The following is a 26,306-nucleotide window of genomic DNA, read 5'->3' on the forward strand; positions in this document are numbered from 1 at the left end:
GATACATGCTTGCAAATGGCTGCACTGACATCTATAATTTATATCAAATTGGCACACTAAGCTTCCCAACAATGTCCCTCTGTTATGTGGGAAACAATGAAGAAGGAAGGAATAGAATATTCCCAAAACTTCCTAAATTACTGGAAAAAAAAAACACATAAAACATGAGGCACATTTGCCAAGGGTATACAGATTTGAGTGTCATCCTAAAATTGGGAAAGGTCGACTGTGGAAGCAATGTTGCCACCTTAAAACTTATAGGTAAGAGCAGAAGGTGACCTGGCTTCCCCAGGGCAACCCCAAAAGTCTTTCCTCTGAGGGATCCCCTAAAACTACACTGTCCAATACAATAGCCACGAGCTACAGGTGGTTACTAACCACTGGAAATGTGGGTAGTCCAAACTGAGATGTGTTGTGAGTGTAAAATGCTCTCAATGTCAGACGTAGTATGAAAAAAGAATGCAAAATATCTCATTAGTATTTTTATATTAATTACATATCGAAATAATAATATTTGGGGTATACTGATTAAAAATAAACTAGTTAAATTTATTTTACCTGTTTCTTTTTATTTCTGTTAAAAGTAACTACTTGAAAATTTTAATTATAAATATGGTTCGCAACATGGTTCTATTGGACGGTGTACAAGTTCCTAGGGGACATGTCCCTCCTTCCTTTCCACCTGAACTCCTTAAGCTCTACAGGGCACAGCCTCTGTGGGTACAACATGGGAAGCCCCCACTCTCGAAGCAGCAGACTGCGTTTTAGTGATGACAGGATGCAACCATTTGACCATATGTCAGCATTCAGTAACAGAGATAAATAAATGAGGTCTCACGGCACAGGACTATTCATGACTTCAAGTCTGTAACTTTCATTCTGGATTTGATAGCAAAAACTAAAAAATCAAATGCAGAACATGATGTTGATAACATGGTACACCCTACTCAGATGAAGCTCTACCATAGTGCAAATCACTATTTGCAGTTGACAGAGTTAACATTTTTGATCACAGAACTCTCACAGAACTCTCTCACAGGGTCTCATTTGCATAAAGTAAATTTTGACTGAGTTTACTAAGTTTTTAACATGTAAATTCCAAAACAGCTATCTGGTTTTTAAACATTTGCATTTCAAATTTTAAAATTCAAGTCAATTTCTCTATCAATGCTTACCTAGTATTTAGACACACAAAATATATGCAAGTAGATTTCTAGTGAGGCTACTAATAAGATATCAAATACTTACAAATCAAAAGCAGTCAAGTAGCATGAAGAGTTTCATTTCTTAAACAGACCACACAAAAAACAGAAGACTGGATCAAAAAAAAAATGATAGTGCTAGAATTATTCATGATTATCTCAATTCAGTCTATTGATGAATTATCAGGTGAGTACACTAATCACTTCAATTCTACGATCAAAATATTTCTATACAAATTAAATACATCAATATTAAAACAGCCCTATTTATTTTAGTAAGCAGACTATTAACTCCATAATGGAACTTAATTTTTCTTTTTTATAGAACACTTTATAATTTTTACATACTTTAAAATGAATGCTAACAATTAATAGCAATGGCCAAAATAATAAGCAAAGGACACAATATGTTAGAGGATGATTAAGAAGTAATAAAGATTATACAGAGAGGGACTTAATTATAAATGAATAGTTTTGTTTCATTCCTCCCTTCATTCATTCACTCAATAAACATTTATCCTATCCAGGTGCCATGCTAGATACTAGAGATAAAATGGTGAACAAATCAAACTTGGTAGCAGCCCTTGTCGAACATTGAGTTTAGCAAGGCAGTTACACACTAAGCAAATAATCTGGCCTCCCAGAAGCAATAATGCTGGAGCTGGGTGATGAAGGATGAGAAGGAGCTACTGTGGCAAAAAGAGTTTTCCAGGTAGGGGAGAACAAGTCCTGGGATCCCGTGGTAGGAGGAAGCATGGTGCTCACAACAGTATGTCAAGGGGCAAAACCTTGAGAACAAGGAAGGACAAGGTCTGCAGCTCAGAGAGAGGCTTGGCTAGAAGTGTAAATCTGGGACTCATCTACATAGAGAGGGTAACAGAAACACAGCTCTGTCTCCAGAACACAGTGCAGACACAATTAACAGCAAAAGGTTGGTAGGAAGTTAATAAAGACAGTATTCAAAATACAGAAGGAGGGATGGGCTCCGTGGTGGAAAAGGACTGCCCTTTGAGTAGCAAGAGGGAGGAAACAGGCATACCAGGAACACATATTCAAACTCTTAGCATTTTTTTGGTTTGTTAAATATAAAGATTTAGTGGAACCATCTCCACTAGGCAATGTAGGCAAGGAAACATGGATATCTGGGTTCATCTGGGTTGGAATTTTGTCAGGAAAATGCATCAAAAACACAGGAAGCAAGAGAAATCAAGGATTTAAAGAGTTGTAGAAGATGGGTGACTCAGTCGGTTAAGCATCCAACTTTGTCTCAGATCATGATCTCATAGTTCATGGGTTCAAGCCTCACGTTGGGCTCAAAGGCTGGAGCCTGTTTCAGATTCTGTGTCTCCCTCTCTCTCTGTCCCTTCCCTGTTTGTGTGCTCTCTCTCTCTCAAAAATAAATAAATATTAAAAAAATAAAATAAAATTTAAAAAATAAAAATAAAAGATAAAAGTTATAGAATCTAAACTGGATCAGAAGGGAAATGAGGGAAAGAAGTGGATGCTGTGTTGGTAGAAAGTAGCAAGGCCAGTAGATGAGACACTGCAAGGAGGTCGAAGTACAACCACAGTGAGGGAAGGCTAGACGGAGAGGAGATCCTGGTAAGAGTAAAGTGGCTGATATAGTGGTATCACAAACAGAGCAACTACTGGGATGCAAGGTCCAAGGTGTGACCATGGGAGTTGATGTCTCAGTAGAACAAGGTTTTTGGAGACAAGCAGATTGAAGATCCGAGGCCACCAAGTTGGACGGATCCTCCTTGCAGACACTGAGGACACTGGGAAATTGCAACAGGTTTGTGATGAGGAAGAACACTGTAATCTGGGTGCCAAATGCTCAGTAAATGAGGGGAAATGACCCTAACTATAGTGGAGAGGAGAGAGGAGAGAGGAGAGAGGAGGGAGAGAGAGAGAGAGTTGAAGAGCATCAGAATGAGTATGTCTCTGTTGTATTTTGTTATCATTGCCTTCTCAGACAACCAACTTGAAGAGTAATGATGGAGAAGCAAAACCACGTCCCAGGTGACAACAATCTCTCTACCTATCCCCCCAAATACATGAGATGTGAGGAGGGCTCTTAGCAGGGCTCCAAGTGGGCCTCAGGAGAGGACAGGTCTCAGTGAAGTCAGGAGGGGAAGGGAGCTTTTCAGGGTAAGGAGATTATACAGCAGAGCAGACAATCACAGTGCAACAGTTCCTCAGGGAACAAGGGAAGTCTGGAAGGTGGGGAAGGGAGAGCTGTGAATCATAGCTGAGAAGGAAAGACCATTACGGAGATGAAGGTGCAGGGGAGGACAGGTGGCAGAGAGGTCAGAGTGGATCAATAAAAGCAGAGATGGTAGATTTAAAGTAAAAAACAATTTTGAGAAAAAAGCACATAGATCCTGGTAGTTAGAAATAAATCACTTGGCTGAGGTGGTGGCAGACAGATACCATGGTCTCTATGTGCCTGTATAGGCTGGATGCCACATCTGGAGCAGGATTTCTCAACCTCAGTGAAACGAACATTTGGGGCCAGATCGTTATCTACTATGGGGAGCCATCCTGCGTATTGTGAGATGTTCAGCAGCATCCCTACCATCGACTGACCAGATGCCAATAGCATCCCCAACTCCAGTGACTACCAAAAATGTTGCCAGATATTGCACAATGTACACTGAGAGCAAAACCATCCCCCACTAAGAAACGCTGATCTAGAGCAACGGACCGGCTCTGGGGAGTGAAGCAGCACTGGACCGGCTATAACAATGCCTCCTTCCATGTCTGAACATATTTTTGGAACCAGTCAACTCTAATAGTTACAGAGTTGTGGAAGAAAGGCAGTCTCATTATTCCATAGACATACACAATTCTTAATTAATAAAAAGAATCTCCTCTGTTTCACACCTCTCATTTTTTGCTCTGAAGATCCTTTTGACTGTTTCCTCAGAGGATGATAAAGACTTGCGTCCACTTTGAATATTCAAAAAAATGCCCTGTGTCTTCTTCTTGACTGCATCCACAGGTTTGGGTATGTGCCAAGTTCCTTCCTGCCCCAGAGCATTTCCCCATGTCACCCCACGCATCAGTGCTCAAATTACAGACCACTTCTTCAGGAAGACACTTTGTCATTCTATCAACCCTATACTTTTCCTTCAGAGCACTTTTCACAATTATATCTGCATTGTTACTGGGTGTGATTTGTTAGATATCAGTTTCCTCCATTGAATATATGTTTTATGAAGGCAGGAACCTTCTCTTTTTTATTCATGGCTGGATCCTCTGCATCGAGTGCTTGGCTCAATAAATATCTGTTAAATAAATGAATTATTAGAAGAATGTTGAGAGTATTTTGAGAATACATATCATACTCCCCAGAATGATTGCTTTAAAGGGGATGATGGTGATATTTATACAAGTATAGTTTTCTGATTCTTTTTTAAATCATCTACCTTTATAAAAGTATTCTTTTTTTTAAACATTCCAAATAAAAAAATATAGTAAACAGTATCATTCAAAGAACCATGAGATGTACCTAGGTTTGACCCGTAAATAGATCACAGTGGTTAACCCATGTGCTATGACACTAAACTCATACACACTCTAACTGGTTTACTTAATTCCTTCAAATACGTCTTGAGCCTTGCTCTGTACTAAGCCCTGGGATGTGCAGGGTAACTATTTCGGGGTTCACTACACCAAGCAAGGAAGCATCCTACGGGCCCAACCTCAGGCAGCGTTCAGACGGCATTCTCCAGCTGGGTTCCTCAGGATCTCAGCTTTAGCAGTTTGCAAGCATTCCAGCTGAATAAAAAGACAAGAAAGAAAAGCACAGTGAGCTAAAGGCAAAAAAAGCACACTCTGGGCCTTCATGATGCGAATGCTTTAGAACCCCATGGAGGCACCTAGGGGAGTTTTATAGTCCAGATTCAACTTTTTGACTGAATGCTCTTTAATAAGAAATGGTCTGGCATGTTTTTTACATTGTTTTTTTCCCCTCACTGGAATTTCAGAGACTAAGCAGGAAAATGTGTTTAAGAACCAACAATAGCTAAATTAAAGGTTACAGTAAAAATTAAAACATCAGATGGCCAAAGGGAAAAATTAAGATTTAATAAAATAAAGCTACAAAGGTCTACACCACAAATACTAGTTGACTTGTCCTTTATAGCAATTTTACTTTTCTTCCAAACATGAATATTAGTGAAATTAAGTTCAAACCAAGTATGTCTTGGCTAAGTATCTACAGAAAGATAATTTTCTATCAAGGAGCAGATTTCTGAAAACTGCTCAAAAAATAACATCTAGAGAGGGTGAAAATTAGTAGGAAATGGAAAACAGATTCTTACAGCAGATTTAGGATTAGCACAACTGGAAATATAAAATAGAATGAAGTTGTCAGGCTTAAAACAGCTCCTTGGCTATATACTCATATAATCACCCCCCCTGCCCCCACCACATCGTGAACCTCCTCTCAGACTTTCTTCTCAATCACTCATATAACTCCAAACAGAAAAGTAAATTATTTGAATAGTCTGGGACCTGGTCCTCATTAGAGGATCTAACTCCCATTTTCTAATATATTCAAGTCGCAAAATTAATTCCAATCTGGATAATCTTAAACAGGCTCTCTTCTGTCCCATTTTTATTTTGAAAAGTGGTAACAGGGTAAAAATATTAAACTGTACCTATTTCTGCTGATTTCTATAAAAGAGGGAGCTATGATTTCTAACCTAACTAAAATACAGTATTTGGATATATCATAATTTCTTTAAGTATTCCATTGTTCCTGAACATCAAATTGTTTTGAACATTTTCATACAATTATATTTTTTTATTTCTGGTTTTCTTTAATTATTGAAAATAGGATGTCTAGACTTTCATTTATTTCTAATTTATGTTTTGACAAACCTAAAAATCAGCCTGGATCAACTGATCCAGGATTACTGAGCAGGACGGAGGCTCAGAATAATTCAAGGCACGTTGTTTAATTAGCTGAGAGATTTTCCTAGCAACCTATCACTGCTAGTTTCTCTCCAGAATCTAGGTTATAAACTTCAGGCTCTTACAGGCTAATGCAAACACTAACAGAGATGGACACTTCAGCTTTACAATGGCAACAGAACATTTATTATCACAGAGAAGGGGGGGGGGGACCTTATCTTTCTGACAGTCTTGTAAATGCTCCCAATAATTAGACACATGGAGAACAAGAATCCTAAAAGTTAAAAGAATCCAAAATTGAAGGACACATTTAACTCGATATTTTTCAGATTCCAAACACTATTAAAAATCATAAGATAAATTAAAGTCCCTTGCTATTTGGAGACCAACTCACTACATGGGCTCTCCTCAGAAATTATCTAATTAGAACATGCTATACTCTACAAAGTTTAGTGAAATGGACACCTTTTTAAAGGTGAATTAAAATGAGTCAAAGGATCGCCTTTGAAAAGGTTTATTGTTATCTATTATTTACTATTTTTACTATATGTTATTTACTCTTTACTATATATACTTTTATATAATTTGTATCCTTGGTTATAATCTTGGTTTTGTATAAGTAACATTTGTTTTTACATTTTATTAGGTATACTTCATATTTTAAGTTTCCCTTAAATGAAGTGTCTAGTTCACTCAGCCAGACCTTCCTCCTCCCACTTCCTTGTATTTTTCCTATAGCAGGGAGGGATATGGATTTCTTCCTAAGTGAAGGTGCTCACTTCTTCCCACAAGGCCAAAGAGATCCAGGCCAGTCTCCTGCCTTTCCCTTCTTCAGAATCTAGAAATAGATTCATGGCTGGACCACCCTGGCAGGGTCCCAGGAGCAAAACTACAGGAAGAAAGGCTAGAGTTGCTCTCCAGGCATCTAGCTCTCAGAGCTGTTCACACCCCGTTAGGTATACAATCACATAAGCCCTGAGGGTAGTGCTATTTGGTACAGGAAGCTTGTGAGGTAGCTCTTTTTCTGTGAATTGAGAGTAATCACATTCAGGGTCTCTTTCAGTAGTGACCATCTGCAGCTTTCTGAGCCCACTGGCACCACAGAACCAGATTATTCTGAGTTCTAGAATGTACTCATCGCAGCCTCATCTCCCACATGCATGATCCCCAAACTATAAAGGTAAAACATCCCCTTCCACAAACTAGTCTTTGTAACCACCTGTGTGAAGAGCATGAGACTCTGATCTGTCTACTTCTACTTGGGGCAGAATGCTCCTCTCAACCTTGCCTCACTTTAGAGACCAGCACTCCTGAGGTCTGAGATCTGGTCCCTCGGCTCACCTGTTCCCTAAGCAAGGTCCACACATGTGTCCCCTCAAGTCCTGGGCATCCACCATTTAGCCCAAGATCAAATTAAATCCCTGAGGAACAAGTCCCACTATCAATGCTGTATCTTTAGGATACAATTCAAATGCAGCTTGCTCAAAAACACCTCCAAAGTTTTGGAGATTTTTTTGAATGATTCATAAAATACTTACTAAGGAACTAGTTTATGTAAGACCAAGAGCTGAGTTCCTAGGATACAACAGCTAATGTAGGAGTTCTTCCTCTCATAGGGCTAACAGTGGACATGGTGGACAGCAAGAAGCGGCTTGAGAGTGTTTTAGCCTTAATAATCATCACTGATCTCTTCTCAAAGACATCCTAAGTAAGCACACTGCCCCCAGGCCACAGCGAGCTCTGCTTCACAAACATAGCCTCAAGACCAACTCCTAGCCCTTCCCTTTTAAACAAAAGGCTGCCCTTCAGCCCCATCCTGGCCACTGCCAGGGCCTGTTTAATTCATTCTTTAACCTTAATTGTGATACATGCCATGGGCTCTAAGCAGTTTCCTCATGTAAAAATAGTAACACCTACCTCATTGTGTTGTTGTGAGGATTAAACAAGTCTCAGAAACTATCTGTCCCATGACAGTTAGCTGTTATTATTATTGTTGTTGTTTTATTGTTACTTATAATTGATTATTAACACAGCAGAGAACTTGGCTCATCCTGTGTAATCAGGGAAGGGACTTCCCTGAGGATGGAACATCCAAGTTGATCTCTCAAAGATAATTATTACCTGGGGAGGGGTGGGAAGAAGGGTGGTTGGGAGGTGCCCTGGGCAGAGTCAACAGCCTGTGCAAAGGTCCTAAAAGCAGAAAGAAGCAGGGCCTGTTAGAGGCCAGAGTGCAGACCACACAAGCAGTATTAAGAATACTGGTCTCAGGGCTCCTGGCTGGCTCAGTAGGGGGAGCATGCAACTCTTGATCCTGGGGTCATGAGTTTAAGCCCCACATTGGCCACAGAGATTACTTAAAAAGAGAGAGAGAGAGAGAGAGAGAGAGAGAGAGAGAGAGAGAGAGAGAGAGAATGAGAATATTGGTCTCTGTCCTAAAATCAATGGGAGTCCACAGAAGGTTTTAAAGTGAGAGACTTGAATGATGAAATTTGCATTTTAAAAAGATTGCTCTGGCTGTGGTTTGAAGGTTATTGGAAAGGTGCCAGAGTCCCCAAAGGAACAAAAGGGAACTTCCAACTCTTTGGCTCACCCTATAAGAGTAATCACTAGTTCACGCAATCAACCTCTCCCTAACATCAAAACCCCTCTGGTTTCCTGTCTGAGGCATCACATCTACTTGCCTTCATCAGATATCATCCTGAACAACCATGCCAAGTACTTGGCCCCTGGGTCTTATACATGGCTAGCACTAACTCATTGGTTGGCTGACATTGAATTCTCTGTTCAAGTGGGTTCCACTCTCCCCTTCAGTGGTTGATAAGTTCAATAGTGGTGTCTAAGGAGAAATCTTAAGTAGAGAGAGACAGACTGAGTGTCAAGTTCCCCATCTCACTCAACCCCAATCAGTCTCCTCACATGCATGAACTTGGTATTTTTGTAGAGTGCATACCTGTCCCTGCCCAGCCTCCCACAAGGTTCTGCTGGCAACCAAGCACCTCCCACCACCAGGCCTTAACTGACTGGTCTATGAGTCTGGACCTAATAGCAAGCTAAGCCAACCAGACCCCTTCCCTGGGATTTAGAATTGGAATCACCAGTCTCCAGATCAATTGGACTGCTTACTTACAAATAGAAAATAATACGGGAAATGATGTTGGTGGCTATTTTTATGCTAATCCTATCTCTACTTAAAATTTTGATGTTTTGCTTATCATCACCTTGAAATGTTATATTAAAATATTATTTATTTTGAGAAGATGTGGTATATGTATACAAAGGAATATTACTCAGCCATAAAAAGAATGAAATCTTGCCATTTGCAATCATGTGGATGGAGGTAGGGAGTATTATGCTAAGTGAAATAAATCAGTCAGAAAAAGACAAATACCATATGATTTCATTCATATGTATTATTTAAGAAACAAAACAAACCAGCATCAGGAAAAAGAGAGAGAGAGAGAGAGAGAGAGAGAGAGAGAGGCAAAACAAGAAACAGACTCTTAACTATAGAGAACAAATCAATGGTTACCACAGGGGAGGTGGGAAGGGGGATGAATTAAATAGGTGATGGGGATTAAGGAGGGCACTTGTGATAAGCACAAGGTGTTATATGTAAGTGTTAAATCATTAAATTGTAGACCTGAAACTAATATTACACTATATGTTAATTAACTGTAATTTAAATAAAAACTTAAAAAATACAAGTTAATATATGAACCTTTAGGGGGATATTGCACAATCTATGTATGATAGATTGTACTTGATTGAAAGTTGAAAAGTATTAAAGGTCTCACTGAGACCACAATTAAATAATCTTCTAATCTGTATAAATCTCATTTAAATAAGTGAAAGTAAGATGCATGCTGATTTTATAGACTTTAACATTTTTATCTGCTTAACAAAAGCTGAAGCTGAACAGATGATTTATCAGGTAAAGTGATTAAAGAATGGATCAGTGGAACTGAATAAAATGCTATACAAAGTTTAAAATATACATATTATTTACCTTAATCACTGAGTTTTCCAGTGATTTCTCAAATTTTGCACCTTACCTGTCTCAACTTAGCCTCAGCTCTGTTTTCTGCCATGTGGACTGGAAACCAAGAAAGTAATTATGCAGGGAAAAGAAGCAGGCATACAGAGAAAAAGAGGCAAGAGGTGGAAACAGGACATTCTGGATCTTCCATGCACTCCTGCTGTGGGCATACATGAAACAACCTAGATCCTCATAATAAATTCCTTGTTTATTTAAGCTAACTCAACTTAGGTTAAAAGATTCCCAAGAAATTCAAATAGAGTTCCTACATAAAATTTTGTTTGGGGGAAAAAAAGGAGGGGACCTTTGTTGCTTTAAAAACACATGGAGACATACCTATTCATTTATTATGAGCTCATCTGAAAACTTATCATTTAAATTTTAGCTACTGCTTCTAGGGGAAAATGCACTCCAAGAACTCCCCAAAAAACAGGTTTAGATAACTAATGTACATATTTTTGTGGCATTTAATACTGTTTCCTCTACATTCCTTAAAAGGCCAAGCACCTAAAGACTCAGTTTTTTTTCTTCAAGGTTTATTCATTTCTGAGAGAGGAAGAGTGCAAGTGAGGGAGGGGCAGAGAGCCAGGGAGAGGGGATCCAAAGCAAGATCCACCCTGTCAGGGCAGAGCCTGATGTGGGGCTCAAACTCACAAACTGTGAGATCGTGACCTGAGTGAGCCAAGCTTAACCTACTAAGCTATCCAGTGCCCCCTGAAGACTCAGTTTTAAATGGTTTTCCATACAAATTCATTATATGAGGAGGCAAATGCTATTTATGCCTCTGGCTTAGTGGTCAGCCACTAAATGTGTAAAAAACATTATTTTGGTAAAGAGAGAATTTACTGATGTCACTAGATATCATTTAAAGGCATGAAATATATTTATAAAAATAGTTAAGAAAACGTGTTTAAATTTTAAGTATCTTTTGATCAGCTTCTTGGCTCAGCTAAATGAACTTGGGAAAGAAAGAAGGGATTTTCCCCTGCAGCATAACTACTATAAAAACACAATGCAGATACAGTACTTTCCATTTATCAGTGTAAAGACTGGCTGTGATACTTCTCAAAACATGCCATCTCCCCCAAAAGATTAGTAACAGGAATTTAAGTCTTTGTACTTAAAAACAGACCAAATAAATGTAGCCTGTGAACACAAAATAAGTATTTTATAAAATGGAGCCCCACATTCACATATCATGTGCTGCCATGTTACTAAGGGCTAGTCACTTACCTTCTTTAAGTCTCAATTTTTCCATTTTCTAAAAATACAGATAATACCACCTTGTCACAAGGCTTTTATAATGCATGGCACACCTAGTTCAAAGACTGACAAATCACAGGGCCTCAGTAAACCTCAATGCATCTCCCTTTATTATACATACAAATGTGAATCATATAGTGAATTGCTCAGATGACAGGTATGTGGGTGAATTTTTACTTTTGCTTCATTTTTCGCTAATGTAGTTTACATGCTAAGTAAAATTTTTTTTACTTACATGGCACTAAAATTTTTTTAATGCCAAAAATGCATATGGCAGCAATCTCTAGCAGAAGCTTGCACTCACCTTGGAAATGCAGGAAACATTTCTCAAAACCACAGCAATTCTTTGACATATCAAAATTATTCATTGGCCTTACCCTTAGGAAATGTTCGTTGGTGGAATTCCCTCTTTTACTGGTGAGCTTCTTTTCAAATAAAATCTGCTTGGTACACAAGATTGAAAAGGTTTAACCTTTATAGTTTCACTTTCATTAAAATGTTTCCAGGTTGCCAGAGCTTCACTCAGAATTTTTTTTCATTTTTTTTTTTTAACGTTTATTTATTTTTGAGACAGAGAGATACAGAGCATGAACGGGAGAGGGGCAGAGAGAGAGGGAGACACAGAATCAGAAGCAGGCTCCAGGCTCTGAGCCATCAGCCCAGAGCCCAACGCGGGGCTCGAACTCACGGACCGCGAGATTGTGACCTGAGCTGAAGTCAGACGCTTAACCGACTGAGCCACCCAGGCGCCCCAGAATTTTTTTTCATTTTTTTAATGTTTATTTATTTTTGAGAAGGAAAGAGACAGAGTAAGAGTTGGGGAGGGGCAGAGAAAGAGGGAAACACAGAACGAAAGCAGCCTCGAGGCTCTGAGCTGTCAGCACAGAGCTTGACAGTGGGGGGCTTGAACTCATGGACCACGAGATCATGACCTGAGCTGAAGTCAGACACTTAACCAACTGAGCCACCCAGGCGCCCCTGCTTAGATTTCTTTTTTAAGTAAACATTGAAAACATAGTATTTACAAAGGAAAAAAACTTATTAAACCGTAATAGTGTGAAAGGGGAAAGAAAAGAAAAAAAATAAGTATCTTAGAGGTTACATGCAAAAGAAAGACCAGAAAGGATGCCTGGGTTGCTTGGTCAGTTGAATGTCCAACTCCTGATTTCGGCTCAGGTCATGATCTTATGGTTCGTGAGATTGAGCTCCACGTCAGGCTCTGCACTGAAGGTATGCAGCCTGTTTGCAATTCTCTCTCTCCCTCTCTCTCTGCCCCTCCCCCACATGCTCACATGTGAGCACACCTATGTTCTCTTTCTCTCAAAATAAATAAACTTAAAAAAAAGAAAGAAAGACCAGATAGACTAATCTAGGTTCATATAATTAACAAACATGAGATATGAAAAATTAAGCGATGTTAATTATACCACTTAGGGGTACATGCAAAGAAAGACATACTAGATGAACTAATCTAGGCTAATAAAATGAACATAAGATAATTAAATATTAAGCTTCCTTAATTACACTAATAAAATGTAATTAGGATGTGCACCAAACCTACTAATATATAAGAAGAATAAAAAGTTTATTCTTTTTTTATGTTTATTTTTTTTTATTTTTTTTAAGTTTATTCATTTTTGAGAGAAAGAGACAGAGCATGAGCAGGGGAGGGTCAGAGAGAGAGAGAGAGACAGAGACAGACAGACAGACAGACAGTATCCAAAGCAGGCTCCAGGCTCTGAGCTGTCAGCACAGAGCCCGACACAGGGCTCGAACTCAGAAACCGTGAGATCATGACCTGAACCAAAGTTGGACACTTAACCAATTGAGCCACCCAGGCACCCCAGAACAGTTTATTCTTGCTATTATTGTGTATTTGTTTAATAATATTTTAGTATTATGCTTTAGAAATACTTGACAATTTTTAAAAATACTAATTATTTTTGATCTGAGAAATTTATAGTAATTAAAGGGAAGTATCACCAACTCTTAAGCAGGCAGAAGTAAAATGCAAGAGTCTACAGGAACAAAGAATTTATAGGAACAAAGCCAAGAGATTGAAAAATATGTGAATTATAGGTGTAAGTCTTTACCACCAAAAACTAGTTACATTAGATGATTCTTCAGTAAACTGAAAGGCTTGTTAATTTCAAACATCAGATTACATCAATATGTCTTTTTTGTTTTTAAGTTTATTTATTTACTTTAAGGGGGAAGGGGCAGAGAGAGAATCTCAAGCAGGCTCCACACTACCAGCTTAGAGCCCGACCCAGGGCTCGATCCCATGAACCATGAGATCATAACCTAAGCTGAAATCAAGAGTCAGACTTTTAACCAATTGAGATACACATGCACCCCCTCAAGTTAATATGTCTTAAAAGGAGAGGTGCCTAGGTGGCTCAGTCAGTTAAGCATCTGACTTCGGCTCAGGTCATGATCCCACAGTTTATGAGTTTCAGCCCCGCATCTTGCTCTCTCTTGTCAGTGCGGAGCTGACTACGGATCCTCTGTCCATCTCTCTCTCTCTGTCTCTCTGTCACTCTCTCTCTCAAAAATAAATAAATAAAACATTTATATATATATATATATATATATATATATATATATATATATATATATATATAAAAGGAAATGTTACTTTGAAGCATAAAATAATTAGGATACATGCCAACAGTCCCAATCATTATTTTATTTATGTATTAAATATGGTGATAATTTATCTGTAATTCTTATTTCATAAATTGAAATATTTCATATTTCTAATGCCAGTAAATTAGTACAGTTTTCACATCAGTACATCACTGTATGGTGTCTAATAAATGACATTAGAAATCCCTTTAGTCTAAAGGCAAACATTTAAGGGTACCCCACTAGCATACTTTCCTATATGGAATATTCATTCCTGAAATTTAACAGGGATGCTTGTGCCCTTTCAGAGAGTAAAGATGACTAAGTTCTCCCTCCAATAAAAAGAAGTGAGATGATCTAACTGTAATAGAAAAGCTCCAATGTATGATTAAAGTACAGTTTACCACCTAAATAGAAATTTAGGTCAACCAAACAAAATTACCCCATTTTTGCAAAACCTTACCATCCTTTTAGTATATGAAAGACTTACTCAGAACATATTCCTGAGATCATAACTTTAAGACCTTTCTATTAAACAACTGGTATGATAAGTTATAGTTAAAAATAATTTGAAATAGAGACACCTGGGTGGCTCAGTCCATTAAGTGTCCAACTCTTGATTTCGGCTCAGGTTATGATCTCATGGTCTGTGAGATTGAGCCCTATGTCAGCTGTCAGCACAGAACTACTTAGGGTTCTCTCTCTCCCCCTCTCCCTGCCCCTCCCCCATCTCAAAGTAAATAAATAAACTTAAAAAAAATAATTCAAGGGTGTCTGGGTGGCTCAGTCGGTTTAGCATCCAACTCTTGGTTTTGGCTCAGATCATGATCTCACAGTTGTGAGATCGAGCCCTGCATCAGGCTCCATGTGGACAGCACAGAACCTGCTTGGGATTCTCTTGTTTCCACCCCCCCCTTGGCCCCTCCCACAAACACATGCTCTCTCTCTCTTTCTAATAGTAAGTAAAAATAAATGAATAATAATGCAAAATAATAACCACTTCACCTACTACCAGGAGTCAAAAGCTTTCTCTGACTGCTATTATACAAAGAAGTACTTTACATGCATGATCTCATTTAATCCTCACAATAACTTTATGTGGATGATATTATTGTTGTAACTTTACTGACAAGAAATCTGGGGTGTAAGTAACTCACCAAAAGTGACAGGATTGGAGAGGAATTGATAGAGTCAGGGATCAAAACCTAGTTTGTTTGACTCTAAAGCTTGTATTCTTAATTCTGGTACTCCACCTCCAAACCTTATTTAAAAAAATCATAAAACTACTACTTTTCAGAAATATCTAAAATCAAAATGTATAGATTATATGGAAATTATAGAAGAAATATAATCAGTAAATTCTTCTTAACAACATAAGACGTAACTATGTGTATAAGGATAAACGGAGTTATAATCCTATGAGAGAGGGGTAAGAGTTAAATATCTTCTGGAGATGGATCTCACCTAAGGTTGCCAGGATACACACCCAGTGTAAGCCAGCCCAGCAGAATAATCCCAGATAAATAGATATTGACAATGGGAGAGAGCAAAGTCTTTAAATTATGGAACACACTGAATCACCCATTGTTTTCAATATGGTGACAGACATGTAACCACATCTCAAATAGTTGGGACAGGAGATCCAATATCCATGAAATCTATGGAAGCACATGCAGCAAAGCTTCCAGGTCTTCTGTACTGTTTAACATTTTACATATTTGGAAGCATTTAGTATAGTGCTTGGTACAGAGTCAACGTTAGTTTGACTCTTCTTCCCCACCTCCTGCATGGAAATATCCTGGATGGAGGGCACACTCTACAAAAGTGTAGATAAAGAGAATGGCTGGGAGTAAAATTGAACATTTTAGATGACACAGTCAGCCTCAGGTAGAATTGGACAAGATGAGGTTCACAGGACTCCAGAAATGTTCCTGTATTTCATTAAAAAAATAATTATCAGAATGGAGGAAGTATAACTCAAGAATCACATGAGATTAAAAAAAATAAACCTAGGAATTTATACAACTATGAAGAGTTGTCATAAGAGCATGAAACAGAAGATAATTCATTAATATTTTCAATATATAAAATATTTACACATCAATAAGAAAAAGATGAATAGCTTCATAGGAAATAAAGGACAAGAGCTTAAACAGGCAAATCACCAGAGTAGAGATATAAAGGAACAGTAAACAAAAATGTTTTCTCTGGTTAGTAACAAAAATGTAAATAAATCAACAATAAGATGCCATTTCCTTCCAATTGCCTTGGCAAAGAATGATGATGGCTAATGGGAACAAGGAAAATGATGTTTTTATACACACAGGTGAGTGTTTAAATGGGTACTCCTTCCAGGGGCCAATCTGTACATATGTATCAAAGGCCTTAAAAATGGGCAAGGCCTTTGATCTAGAAATTCCACATCTAAAAACCCATCCTATGGAAATAATTAGGTAAGTGTGCAAAGATATATGCTCAAGGGGGTTCACTGGAGTGTTGTTCATATGAGCAAAAAATGGAAGCAATCTGTATGTTAGGAAATGAATTGAATAGTATATATCCTTCAATGAAGAACCAAGCAGTAATTTAAAATGATAATGTAGAAGGTGCCTGGGTGGCTCAGTCAGTTGAGCACCTGACTCTTGATTTCCATTCAGGTCCCAGGACCCCAGGATCATGGGATCGGGCTCCACTGAGCATGGAGCCTGCTTGAGACTCTCTCTCTCTCTCACTCTCTCTCTCTCTCTCTCTTTCTGCCTCTCTCTTTCTCTCTCTCTCTCTCCCTCCTTTCCTCCCTCCCTCTGCCCCTCTCACCCCCATTCATGCTTTCTCACTCTAAAAAAATAAAAATAAAATAAAATGATGGGGCAGATACATACTTTAAAAAAATTTTTTTTAATGTTTATTTATTCTTGAGAGAGACACAGACAGAGCATGAACAGGGGAGGGACAGAGAGAGAGGAAGGCACAGAATCCGAAGCTGGCTCCAGCACAGAGCCCAATGCAGGGCTTGAACCCATGAACCGCAAGATCATGACCTGAGCCAAAGTCAGATGCTTAAACCGACTGAGCCACCCAGGTGCCCCGATACATACTTATTAATGTGAGAAAATACTTAACATGTTTTAAGAGAAAACCAAGTAATAAATCAATACATACTGTGTTATATAAAACTGCCTTTGTAAAAATACATATTTCAGATATTAATAATGATTACTGTCATGTGCAAGATTTTAAAACTTTTGGTCATCCGTACTTTCTAATGTTCCTACAATAAACATGTACTTTAATGTGCGTAATTAAAAACATGGGTAAACAAGAAAAGGAGGTTTCCATTTGTGTCCCCATCCAGTGTTTACCAGACATAATAACTTTAGGCAAGTCAATGTATGCCAAGACACAGCTGCTTCAGATAGAAAATTGGGACAATAATAAACTATACCTCTCAGGGCCAGTATGGGAATAAAACCAAAAGCAAAAGCACTCTGAAACTGTAAAGTACTTGATAAACACTGGTTGTTATTACCACCAATAAAAGACAACTCATCAAGAGATTAGGGGAAGAAAAACTGATAGACACTCAGGTGATATGAGAAGAGGAGGGGAAACGCTGGTCCTCCCCACCTGCACAGGCCCTCACGTGTGTGGCAATGCAGTTGTTCCTCAGGGCCACATTCAAGGGAGGCCATGGTAATGATGCAGGTGACAGCACTTAGCAAGTGTCCAGCATAGGAGGTGCTTTCCTGCTCTTCTTTAATTCATTAGGCACTTTACTCTTTCTTTTTATGGATCAGGATACTAAGTCATAAAGAGGTCAGGTAATTTGCTGAAAGCCACACAACTGTGAGGTAGGGAAACCAAGTTTCCAAACCAGCAGACCGGCTCCAGAGGCCACACTCTTAACAATAACATTAACACTAACACAATTAACACTAACAAAGGGAATGTATTCCAGGACACAGTCACACCCTGAAGTGCTGAAGAGATCAAGACCGAGAGCTGTGAGTACAAAGTCCCCAGGCTGGAATGCTAAGGCAACATCACCTCCAACTCAAAATGAAGAAAGTTTCCAATAATCTAAAATGGCCAAAGACTGAATAAGTTACTATGCGAGGTAGTATATCAATCACTGGAAGTCAAAAATGGGGCCATAACACATCTGAGGTTGTTCTGAAACAAACAAAAATGGCCCTAAGCTTACCTGAGCCACAGAAGCCACCAGCAGGGGATGAGGACCTACAACCACCACTGACTGCTATCTCTCAAGGAGGTCCCTGCTATGGCTCAACTATGTCCCTGCCAAGGTTGCACATCCAAGTCCTGACCTCCATTCCCTTAGAGTGTGACTATGTTTAGAGATAAGGCTTTTAGAGAGGTAGTTAAGGTAAAAAGAGGTTATATGGGTGACTTCTAACGTAGTATCACTGGTGTCCTTATAAGAAGAGCTTAGGGGGTGCCTGGGTAGCTCAGTCAGTTAAGCGTCTGACTCTGGATTTTGGCTCAGATCATGATCTTGTGGTTCGTGAGTTCAAGCCCCACATGAGGCACTGTACCGACAGTGCGGAACCTGCTTAGGATTCTCTCTCTTCCTCTCCCTCTGCACCTCTCCACTCACATGTGCGCACTCTCTCTCTCTGTCTCTGTCTCAAAAATAAATAAACATTAAAAAAAAAGAGCTTAGGACACATGCAAGCACAGAGGAAACAAGTATGTGAGGACACAGCAAAAAAGATGGCCATCTACAAGCCAAGAAAACAGGCCTCAGAAGAAACCAACCCTGCCAACATCTTTATTTCCAATTTACATCCTCCAGAACCAAGAGAAAATAAATTTCTGCCATTTAGGCCACCTGGTCTGTGGGACTTTGTTAAGGCAGCCCTAGCAGACTAATACAGTTCCCACAGGTGGGCACAGCCCACCAAGAGTGGGTCCTTGCCATCACCATTCTGCTCCATGGTGGAAATGAGCCTTCTCCAGACACTGCTGCCTCCATCCACCAGTCTCTTCAGAGCTTCTCTTCAGCTCACAGGCTGTGCTGTGCCCACTGAGCCCCTACCTCCAGGGCTGGGACAGCCCATGCTCTGCTCAAAGCTGGGCCACAGGTGACTCTGAGAAACCATCAACCTTCTAGGACCCCTGGCCTGAGGCAGCTGCCTGTCCTCCACTGCTCCATAGGAGTACTTGGCTCACCGCTCTCACTTTTCCAGTCAGTGCTCACCTTTCTCCAGGTGTAAAACCCACCACTCTTTGAGGAAAGTCCCTCTGGGGAGTTGCTCCGACTTCTAGGCATTCAGTTTGTGTGTTCCACCAGAGAGCCATCTTCTTTTAGGGTTTCATAAGTACCGAGGAGGCCCAAGCACAGGGATGAGGGTCCAGGGTGTGGAAGTACTGCCTAAAGCACCTGCCACCTTCCAAAAGTCTGTCTCCACGGTAAACCTATGCGCACCTGCACACTTCCTGCGTAACTTCAGGTTATTATCTTCCTCAGGGGGCTTCTACGAAGCTGTCTTCTATAGGTAACTCCACCAGTCTGTCACACAAAGACCACAAATGTCTTTCCAAGTCAGTCCTGTTGCCAGATCCACCCACAGAGGGAAGGGAGAAACAACCACCCATCTCCACATGCTGGGGGATGTAGAGACCCAGCTTCAGCCACGATACCCAGGTACCTGGCATTCAAACGAATATAGGCAGAATCCTTCACCATCCGATCATCTCACTGCTCTGCTTAAAACTGTTAGTATTAAGTCAAATTCCCTTCAATGGACCCCTGCCAACATTTCCAGCATTGTGTCCTGCCACTTGACTTCTTGTTTCCTGGTCACAGTCATGCAGATCTGTTCGTCCATGTTGAACTATTCTCTCTCTTCGGGGCACTGGTACCTGTCATCTCCTCTGCCCAGGACTCTCTACCCCTCTGCTTTGCCTGGTTAGCTCCTATTCATCCTGCAAATCTCAGGTGTCACTTCCTCTGGGGAGCCTTCCCTGATATCCCCAGGTCTGAGTTAATTACTCTTGGACACGCTCCAGTAGCACCAATGCATCCATACCTACCCCATAATCAGCACTGTCTACAATTACTTGTTTAGAAAGGCAGACTCTATTGCCTCAGCCTCATTTCTACCCATAGCCCCAACCCCAAGCAGTGAGCTCCTTAAGTGGGTGACCATTCCCCTTAGGGGTAATCCCGGTTTTGCCCACTGTCCCAGTATAATTACTAATTATTGTAATTATTGTCCTCTTTTGTTTTCCAGCTTGGATGATAAATTATTTGCTCATCCTGTCTATATAGGCAGGATCCACATCAGTCTTGCTCCCTATCTCGAATCCCTCGGGACTACCATTATTCCCACAAAATTTCCCAAAGGAGAAAAAATAAAAGCAGAGTGTATCTCCATTTCAGAATGAAGAACATGAGATCTTGATGCTAGATTATTTGCATATATTGAATCACAACGTTTTGGTTTACAATATGAAATTCGTGCCCTAAGAAGAATAAAATGCTGCACTGAATATCCAAAATCTCTCTAGTAAGAAAGAGGATAAAGTATGTATAGTCACCTCATGAATATAGCTGGAGACCCTGAGGAGCAAACTAAACTACGATGTTCACAGCAGCTCCCTGTGTCACATTAGCACAGCCCTTTCCAGCTCTCACTTCAATTTAATTTCTAGCTCTATCACTCGTCTATGAATAGAAACATAAAATGCTCGGATCAGTTACACCATCTTGTCAAAATAACCTAACCAGCAATTATAACATCCTAAGGTGCTTTTAAAAAATGTTGCCATAAAAACTTCTTATTAAAGAATTTCTTATAGCTCTTACAGTACTGAAAACGAAACCATCCATCGGCTTCTTTATAGATGGCACAATGTAGATCTTGAGCATTTTCTGGTATACAAATTATTTGTATGATAAATAACATTGTATGGCAAAAAAATAATCAGTGTGCCTCATTTACATAGTCATTTTATTTCATCAGAAGATTCTCTATGAAGAAGTTCTTCATCAGACAGTAAAGGAACATTCTCCTCTGATTAATGATTGTCCTCTAACAAATAGAAAACATGTAGTTTACAGTTCCCCAACCTATAACATAGGCATAATCCAAACTCCATTTTCAAATGGAGAAAGTCTTACTGTTGAGTTTTAAAACACAGACTCTTCATTCATTCAAGTATTTCCTAAAGGGTTAATATATTTCCAGGAATCACTGAACAAGAGGTGATGGCAGACACAAAAGAATTAAAAATAGTCTCTGCCCTTCAAATAACTTACCAAGTAAGATATAACGTCCACATCTGCAGTATTCTAATAGTAAAAGATAGTTTGAATTTTCTTCTAATGAAAGATGTACAATCTTTCTCTCATTTTAAATTTCTAAAACTGAGGTGGTACCTTAAATCAATATGTTTATTAATATACTACTATTTTTTTTCCCTTGAAAAGGGAGCATTAGAAGCTCCACAAGAAGAACATCCACAAGAAGCATTAGAACACTATAGTCCAAGTGTCTAAATTGTTTTAATGTTTTTTGTTTTTTTTTTTTTTTTGAGAGAGAGAGAGAGCACAATCAGAGGAGGGGCCGAGAGAAAGAGGGAGACACAGAATTGGAAGCAGGCTCCAGGCTCTGAGCTGTCAGCACAGAACCCAACACAGGGCTCGAACCCACAAACCATGAGATCACCTGAGCCAAAGACAGATGCTTAACTGACTGAGTCGCCCAGGCACCCCTCCAAGTGCCTAAATAAGAAGGCTAGGAGTGCATGTACTATTACATTTAATTATAATGATCTAGCAATGTAAGAACTAAACGGGTCCATTTTTCAGAAGCAAAAGCTGAAGCTCAGCAGGCTGAACTGCTTTGAGATTAAAAAACAAAAACAAAAATGGTAATTGTGAAGCTGAGACTCAAATCCAGCCCTGTTACATCCTGCTGCACCACACTGCCTACTGCCTTCCCAAGGGCTAGATGGCTGTCAGTAAGAATGATGAGGGAGGTTGGGGCACCTGGGTGGTTCAGTGGGTTGGACATTCAACTCTATTTTGGCTCAGGTCATGATCTTACAGTTCATGTGATGGGGTTCCACTTCACTTAGCTCTGCACCAAGTGTCAAGCCTGCATGGGATTCTCTCTCCCTCCCTCTCTCTCTCTGCCCCTCCCCTGTTCATGCACGTCCTTGTTCTCTCTCTCTCTCAAAAAAAAATTTAAAAAAAAAAGAAGAATGATGGAGGGAGGCTAAGCAGAGGAGTCCCAAAGGATGCAGAAAGGAGAAGGCTTTCTAGATCAGAAATACAACACAGCCAAAGATTTTCCAGTTATACTTCTGGCAAGAACCCTGTACCAGCTAGAGAAACAGACATGTATTCAATCTGCTATCCTTAACAGGAAGCCTTTTAACAGAAAGTTCCACTTCTATACCCATTTTACTGATTACAAAATTGAGGTTTGAAGAAATTAAGAACTTCATGAAGGTGACACAATCAGTATGGAAGCCAGGGTGAAAACCCAGGCAGTCTACCTCCAGAACCTACCCTTTTTAACCAGTAAGCTCTCCTGTGTCTCCAGCTAGTACAAATGTATAACTTATACTCCAAGTTCTTGTGTGTGTTGAACTTCTCATCTGGAAAGCCTGTGATAAACATGCTAACTCTCTCAGACAAAATATTTGATCTTCCATGAAAACACAGATCTGACCAGGATGAATAACAAAGAATTGACTCTAACAATTCACTAACCATAGTCTCACTCTTGTCACAATGTAACAAATGTTTCAGTATAACATTAAAATAGCATTTATCATACACCAGGAATTAAGGGCAAACAAGATTAAAATGACTGTAAAGCAAAATTTCTGTGTTTTTTTTAACATGAAAAGTGACAAAGGCCATCACTTCTTACACCATAATTTCCTTAAAATAAAATGCAAGAAGGATGTGGGCATGAGGTTAAGTTTCTTCAGCTGGGCTGAGCTACATATTAACTGACAACTATGACTTATAGGGGAGGGACCATGTTCCGTTCATCTCTGTGTTAGAAGGAGCCTTGTTCTTAGAAGACTTGCTAATAAGTCCATTTTCATCAAGTGTTCTTTTTTTAATGTTTATTTACTTTTGAGAGAGAGAGAGAGAGTGTGAGCAGGGGAGGGGCAGAGAGAGGGAGACAGAGGATCTGAAATGGGCTCTGCACTGACAGTAGAGAGCCTAATACAAGCCTCAAACTCACAAACTCTGAGATCATGACCTGAGCTGAAGTCAGACTCTCAACCAACTGAGCCATCCAGATGCCCCATAAATTGTTTTTATTTAGGGGGTTAACGGTCTTTCAGCACAGATGCAGAAGTTCCAGATACCTCCAAAAACACTTTTCTCTGTCACTGAAAAGGCATCCTGAGTCTTTTACAGAATAGGTACATAATCCTAACAATTTCAAGATACAAAGACCAAACAGAAATCCAAATTTCATCTTCACTGAAAAATAACATCAGGGGCATCTGGGTGTCTCAGTCTGTCTGACCCTTGGTTTCAGCTCAGGACATGATCTCACAGTTTGTGGGTTTGAGTCCTGCAGTGGGATCTTCGCTGACAGCTGCAGAGCCTGCCTGGGATTCTCTGTCTCCCTCTCTCTCTGCCCCCCCCACACCACTTTCCCTCTATCTCTCTTTTTCTTTAAATAATTAATTAACGAGGAAAGGCAAGGCAAGGCAAGGCAAGGAGGAAAGGAAAAGAACATCACTTTAAAACTTTCACTTTCACAAAAATCCCTTGGCTATGAATCTTCAATTTTAAGATAATATTCCATTGTCCTGCTTTATACAGGAGGGGCTTCAGGACATACTACACCAAAATGTGGCACCTTGGAGTTCTGAATATTACAAGCTGAAGGAAGCTGAGAAAGCACATGTGCAGTAAGGACTTTCTGTCATTCCCCAGAAGCAGGTCATAAAACCCTGATATGAGAGGTACCCTCCCTGTATGCGGAGGAAAAGAACATCCTTTTCTCCAAGATGCAGGAGGAATTTGAACGAACAGGCTTTGCTGTTTCTCCCACACTACTATACTTACTTCATACTATTTTTTATCCTATCACGTTTTTTCCAAGAATTTTCTCTTTTCATCAAACCTATCATAAAAATGCTCAGATTTTAATCACTTCTTTGGGTCTTCATTTCCTTATGAAGGTTCCCATGTCATGTAAAACTCATGTTAAATAAATTTGTATGCTTTTATCTTGCGAATCTGTCTTTTGTTACAGGTATACAAAGATCTAGAACTCAGAAGGGTGGAGGAAAAATATGTTTTTCTTCCTCTATGCACAGAATAACTAAGCAGCAAGATGAGGCACTCAAAATACTAAAATCAAAGCTTTACACTCACCACAGAATATTGATTTGAACAAAAATGTTTAAAGTCAGTATAATTTAATTCCAATTGTCAATGGCAAACCATTTTACACTGAGTTTCTTGTCCTTAGTTTTAACTACTACCACTAAAATACCTTTGAGAAATATCCAACTTACCGGTGAAACAAAAATAGGAATGTTGTACTTTCTGATTCACAATACCAAGTACACTGTGAAATATCTGTAAACAGTGCAAAATCATTAATCTCACTGGGAAACTCTTAAGATACTGTCTTATGAAATTATATAAGATGTGTCATTAATAACTTGCATAAGCCTGTTATGAGCGATCCAGTCAAGTAGAAGATATTAATATTTTAAAAAAAAGTGAAATCTAAATTTCAACAAATTTGAAATGAGTCAACATTATTTAAAAAGATGGCAGCAACCATGGAAATGGACTCAGGGACTCTGGATCCAGGTTAATGAGTAACAAGTGTGGACCAAATGCGACGGAGGGCAGAAAAAGTATAGCAGAAAGAGAACACTGATTAACCAGAGCATCAGAGCTGGAGCTATGAAGAGCCAATTCACATGAAGCGAAATGCATGAGGATTTTTGGAATACTCACCTATCTGAAACTATTAACTCCCACTATGTGCCACTCCCTCCTCTAGGAGGCACAGTTTAAAACAAGACAGACAATGTCCCTATTCTCTTAGAACACAGATTCTAGAGGGGAGTAAAAGCAAATAGGCATACAAGAAAACACTGGATAGCAACTGGGTGCTGCACTGAACAGAACAGCGTGATGTGACAGAATCAAAGAGCATTTAGTTTGAATGGTCAGTAAAGCCTCTGAAGAAATGAAGTTAAATCTACAATACCACTTAAAGGGGCTCCTGGGTGGCTCAATCTGTTAAGTGTCCGACTTCAGTCCAGGTCATGATCTCACGGTTCGTGAGTTCGAGCCCCACGTCGGGCTCTGTGCTGACAGCTCAGAGCCTGGAGCCTGCTTCAGATTCTGTGTCTCCCTCTCTCTCTGCCCCTCCCCCGCTCTCGCTCGCTCTCTCCCTCTTTCTCTCTCTCTCTCAAAAATAAATAAAACACGCACAAAATTTTTTTTTAATTAGTACTCCCTTGATTACACAAATGTCAGAATACTAAGGAATATTCCAAAGTCAGGGAAAAGAAAGTTTTCCACATTATGTTTTGTGATTTGAGACATGTTTTGAATTGCTACATGACTTTTTGGCATGAGTCAGAAGAAGAGGAGGAGAGTGGAGTCTGTTTTCTTGGCTCAGTCAATAGGCTTGGGTGAGCTTGAGAAGTAGGAGGATGAATCTCAGAATAGTGTGGGGGAGGTGGAGGGGAAAAAGGCTGTCAAATCCATCATGTTTGATATTTTACAATGACTGAAGTAGAATCCTTCCTTTATCAATCCTTGTTTCCCCAATGCCCAAGAGCTAGGATCACAAAGTTCTGGGGTTCTTTTTCATTTTCTAATGAAGATATTATTGCCCTTTGGTGATATCCTAGCCATACATAGGATTTAGAGTATACAGTATTATGTAGTATTCGCGAAAATAAAACCATCATGTTTATTTCATGAAGAAAGCATGTGAAAATTATATCCTATGATTTCAATAACTATCACAGTAAAACAGGCTTACCTTCCTACATCACAAAAATTTTCTTTACATCTCAGAAACTATCTCATGTCTTAGAATATTTTTCATCTATATACCATTAAAAAAAACATTTTGGTCTCTTTGGAGAAGTTGATAGGAACGCCACCTAGCGTGAACTACCAAGCAAAGGATATGAACCCAACCTCAAGGTTGAGGTATAAGGTGAAGTAATTTTCCCAAGGTCAGCAGGCTAGAAAGTAGCAGAGGCAGGACTGG

At 39.5% G+C, this 26,306-nt stretch overlaps 1 protein-coding gene across 14 annotated transcripts in view; it reads right to left on the reverse strand.

Annotated features, from left to right (window-relative positions):
* KLHL32 (kelch like family member 32) overlaps window positions 1-26,306 on the reverse strand; it is a 243,069-nt gene that overhangs the window by 191,052 nt on the left and 25,711 nt on the right. For 8 of the 14 annotated variants that reach the window (XM_053904639.1, XM_019442899.2, XM_019442907.2 and 5 more), the window contains exon 2: window positions 4,910-4,985. The exons of 2 other annotated variants lie outside the window; for them this stretch is intronic. In XM_053904639.1, coding sequence (XP_053760614.1) covers window positions 4,910-4,932 — 23 coding nt within the window. In that variant the 5' untranslated portion in view covers window positions 4,933-4,985. Of the gene's footprint in view, window positions 1-4,909; window positions 4,986-8,246; window positions 8,316-11,801; window positions 11,865-15,209; window positions 15,314-26,306 lie in introns of all 14 variants that reach the window. 4 more of the 14 variants (XM_053904638.1, XM_019442904.2, XM_053904637.1 and 1 more) reach the window with 4 other exon arrangements.

This window comes from Panthera pardus, unplaced genomic scaffold (genome assembly GCF_024362965.1).
Source record: "Panthera pardus isolate Hobbes unplaced genomic scaffold, ASM2436296v1 HiC_scaffold_17, whole genome shotgun sequence".
NCBI lineage: Eukaryota > Metazoa > Chordata > Mammalia > Carnivora > Felidae > Panthera > Panthera pardus.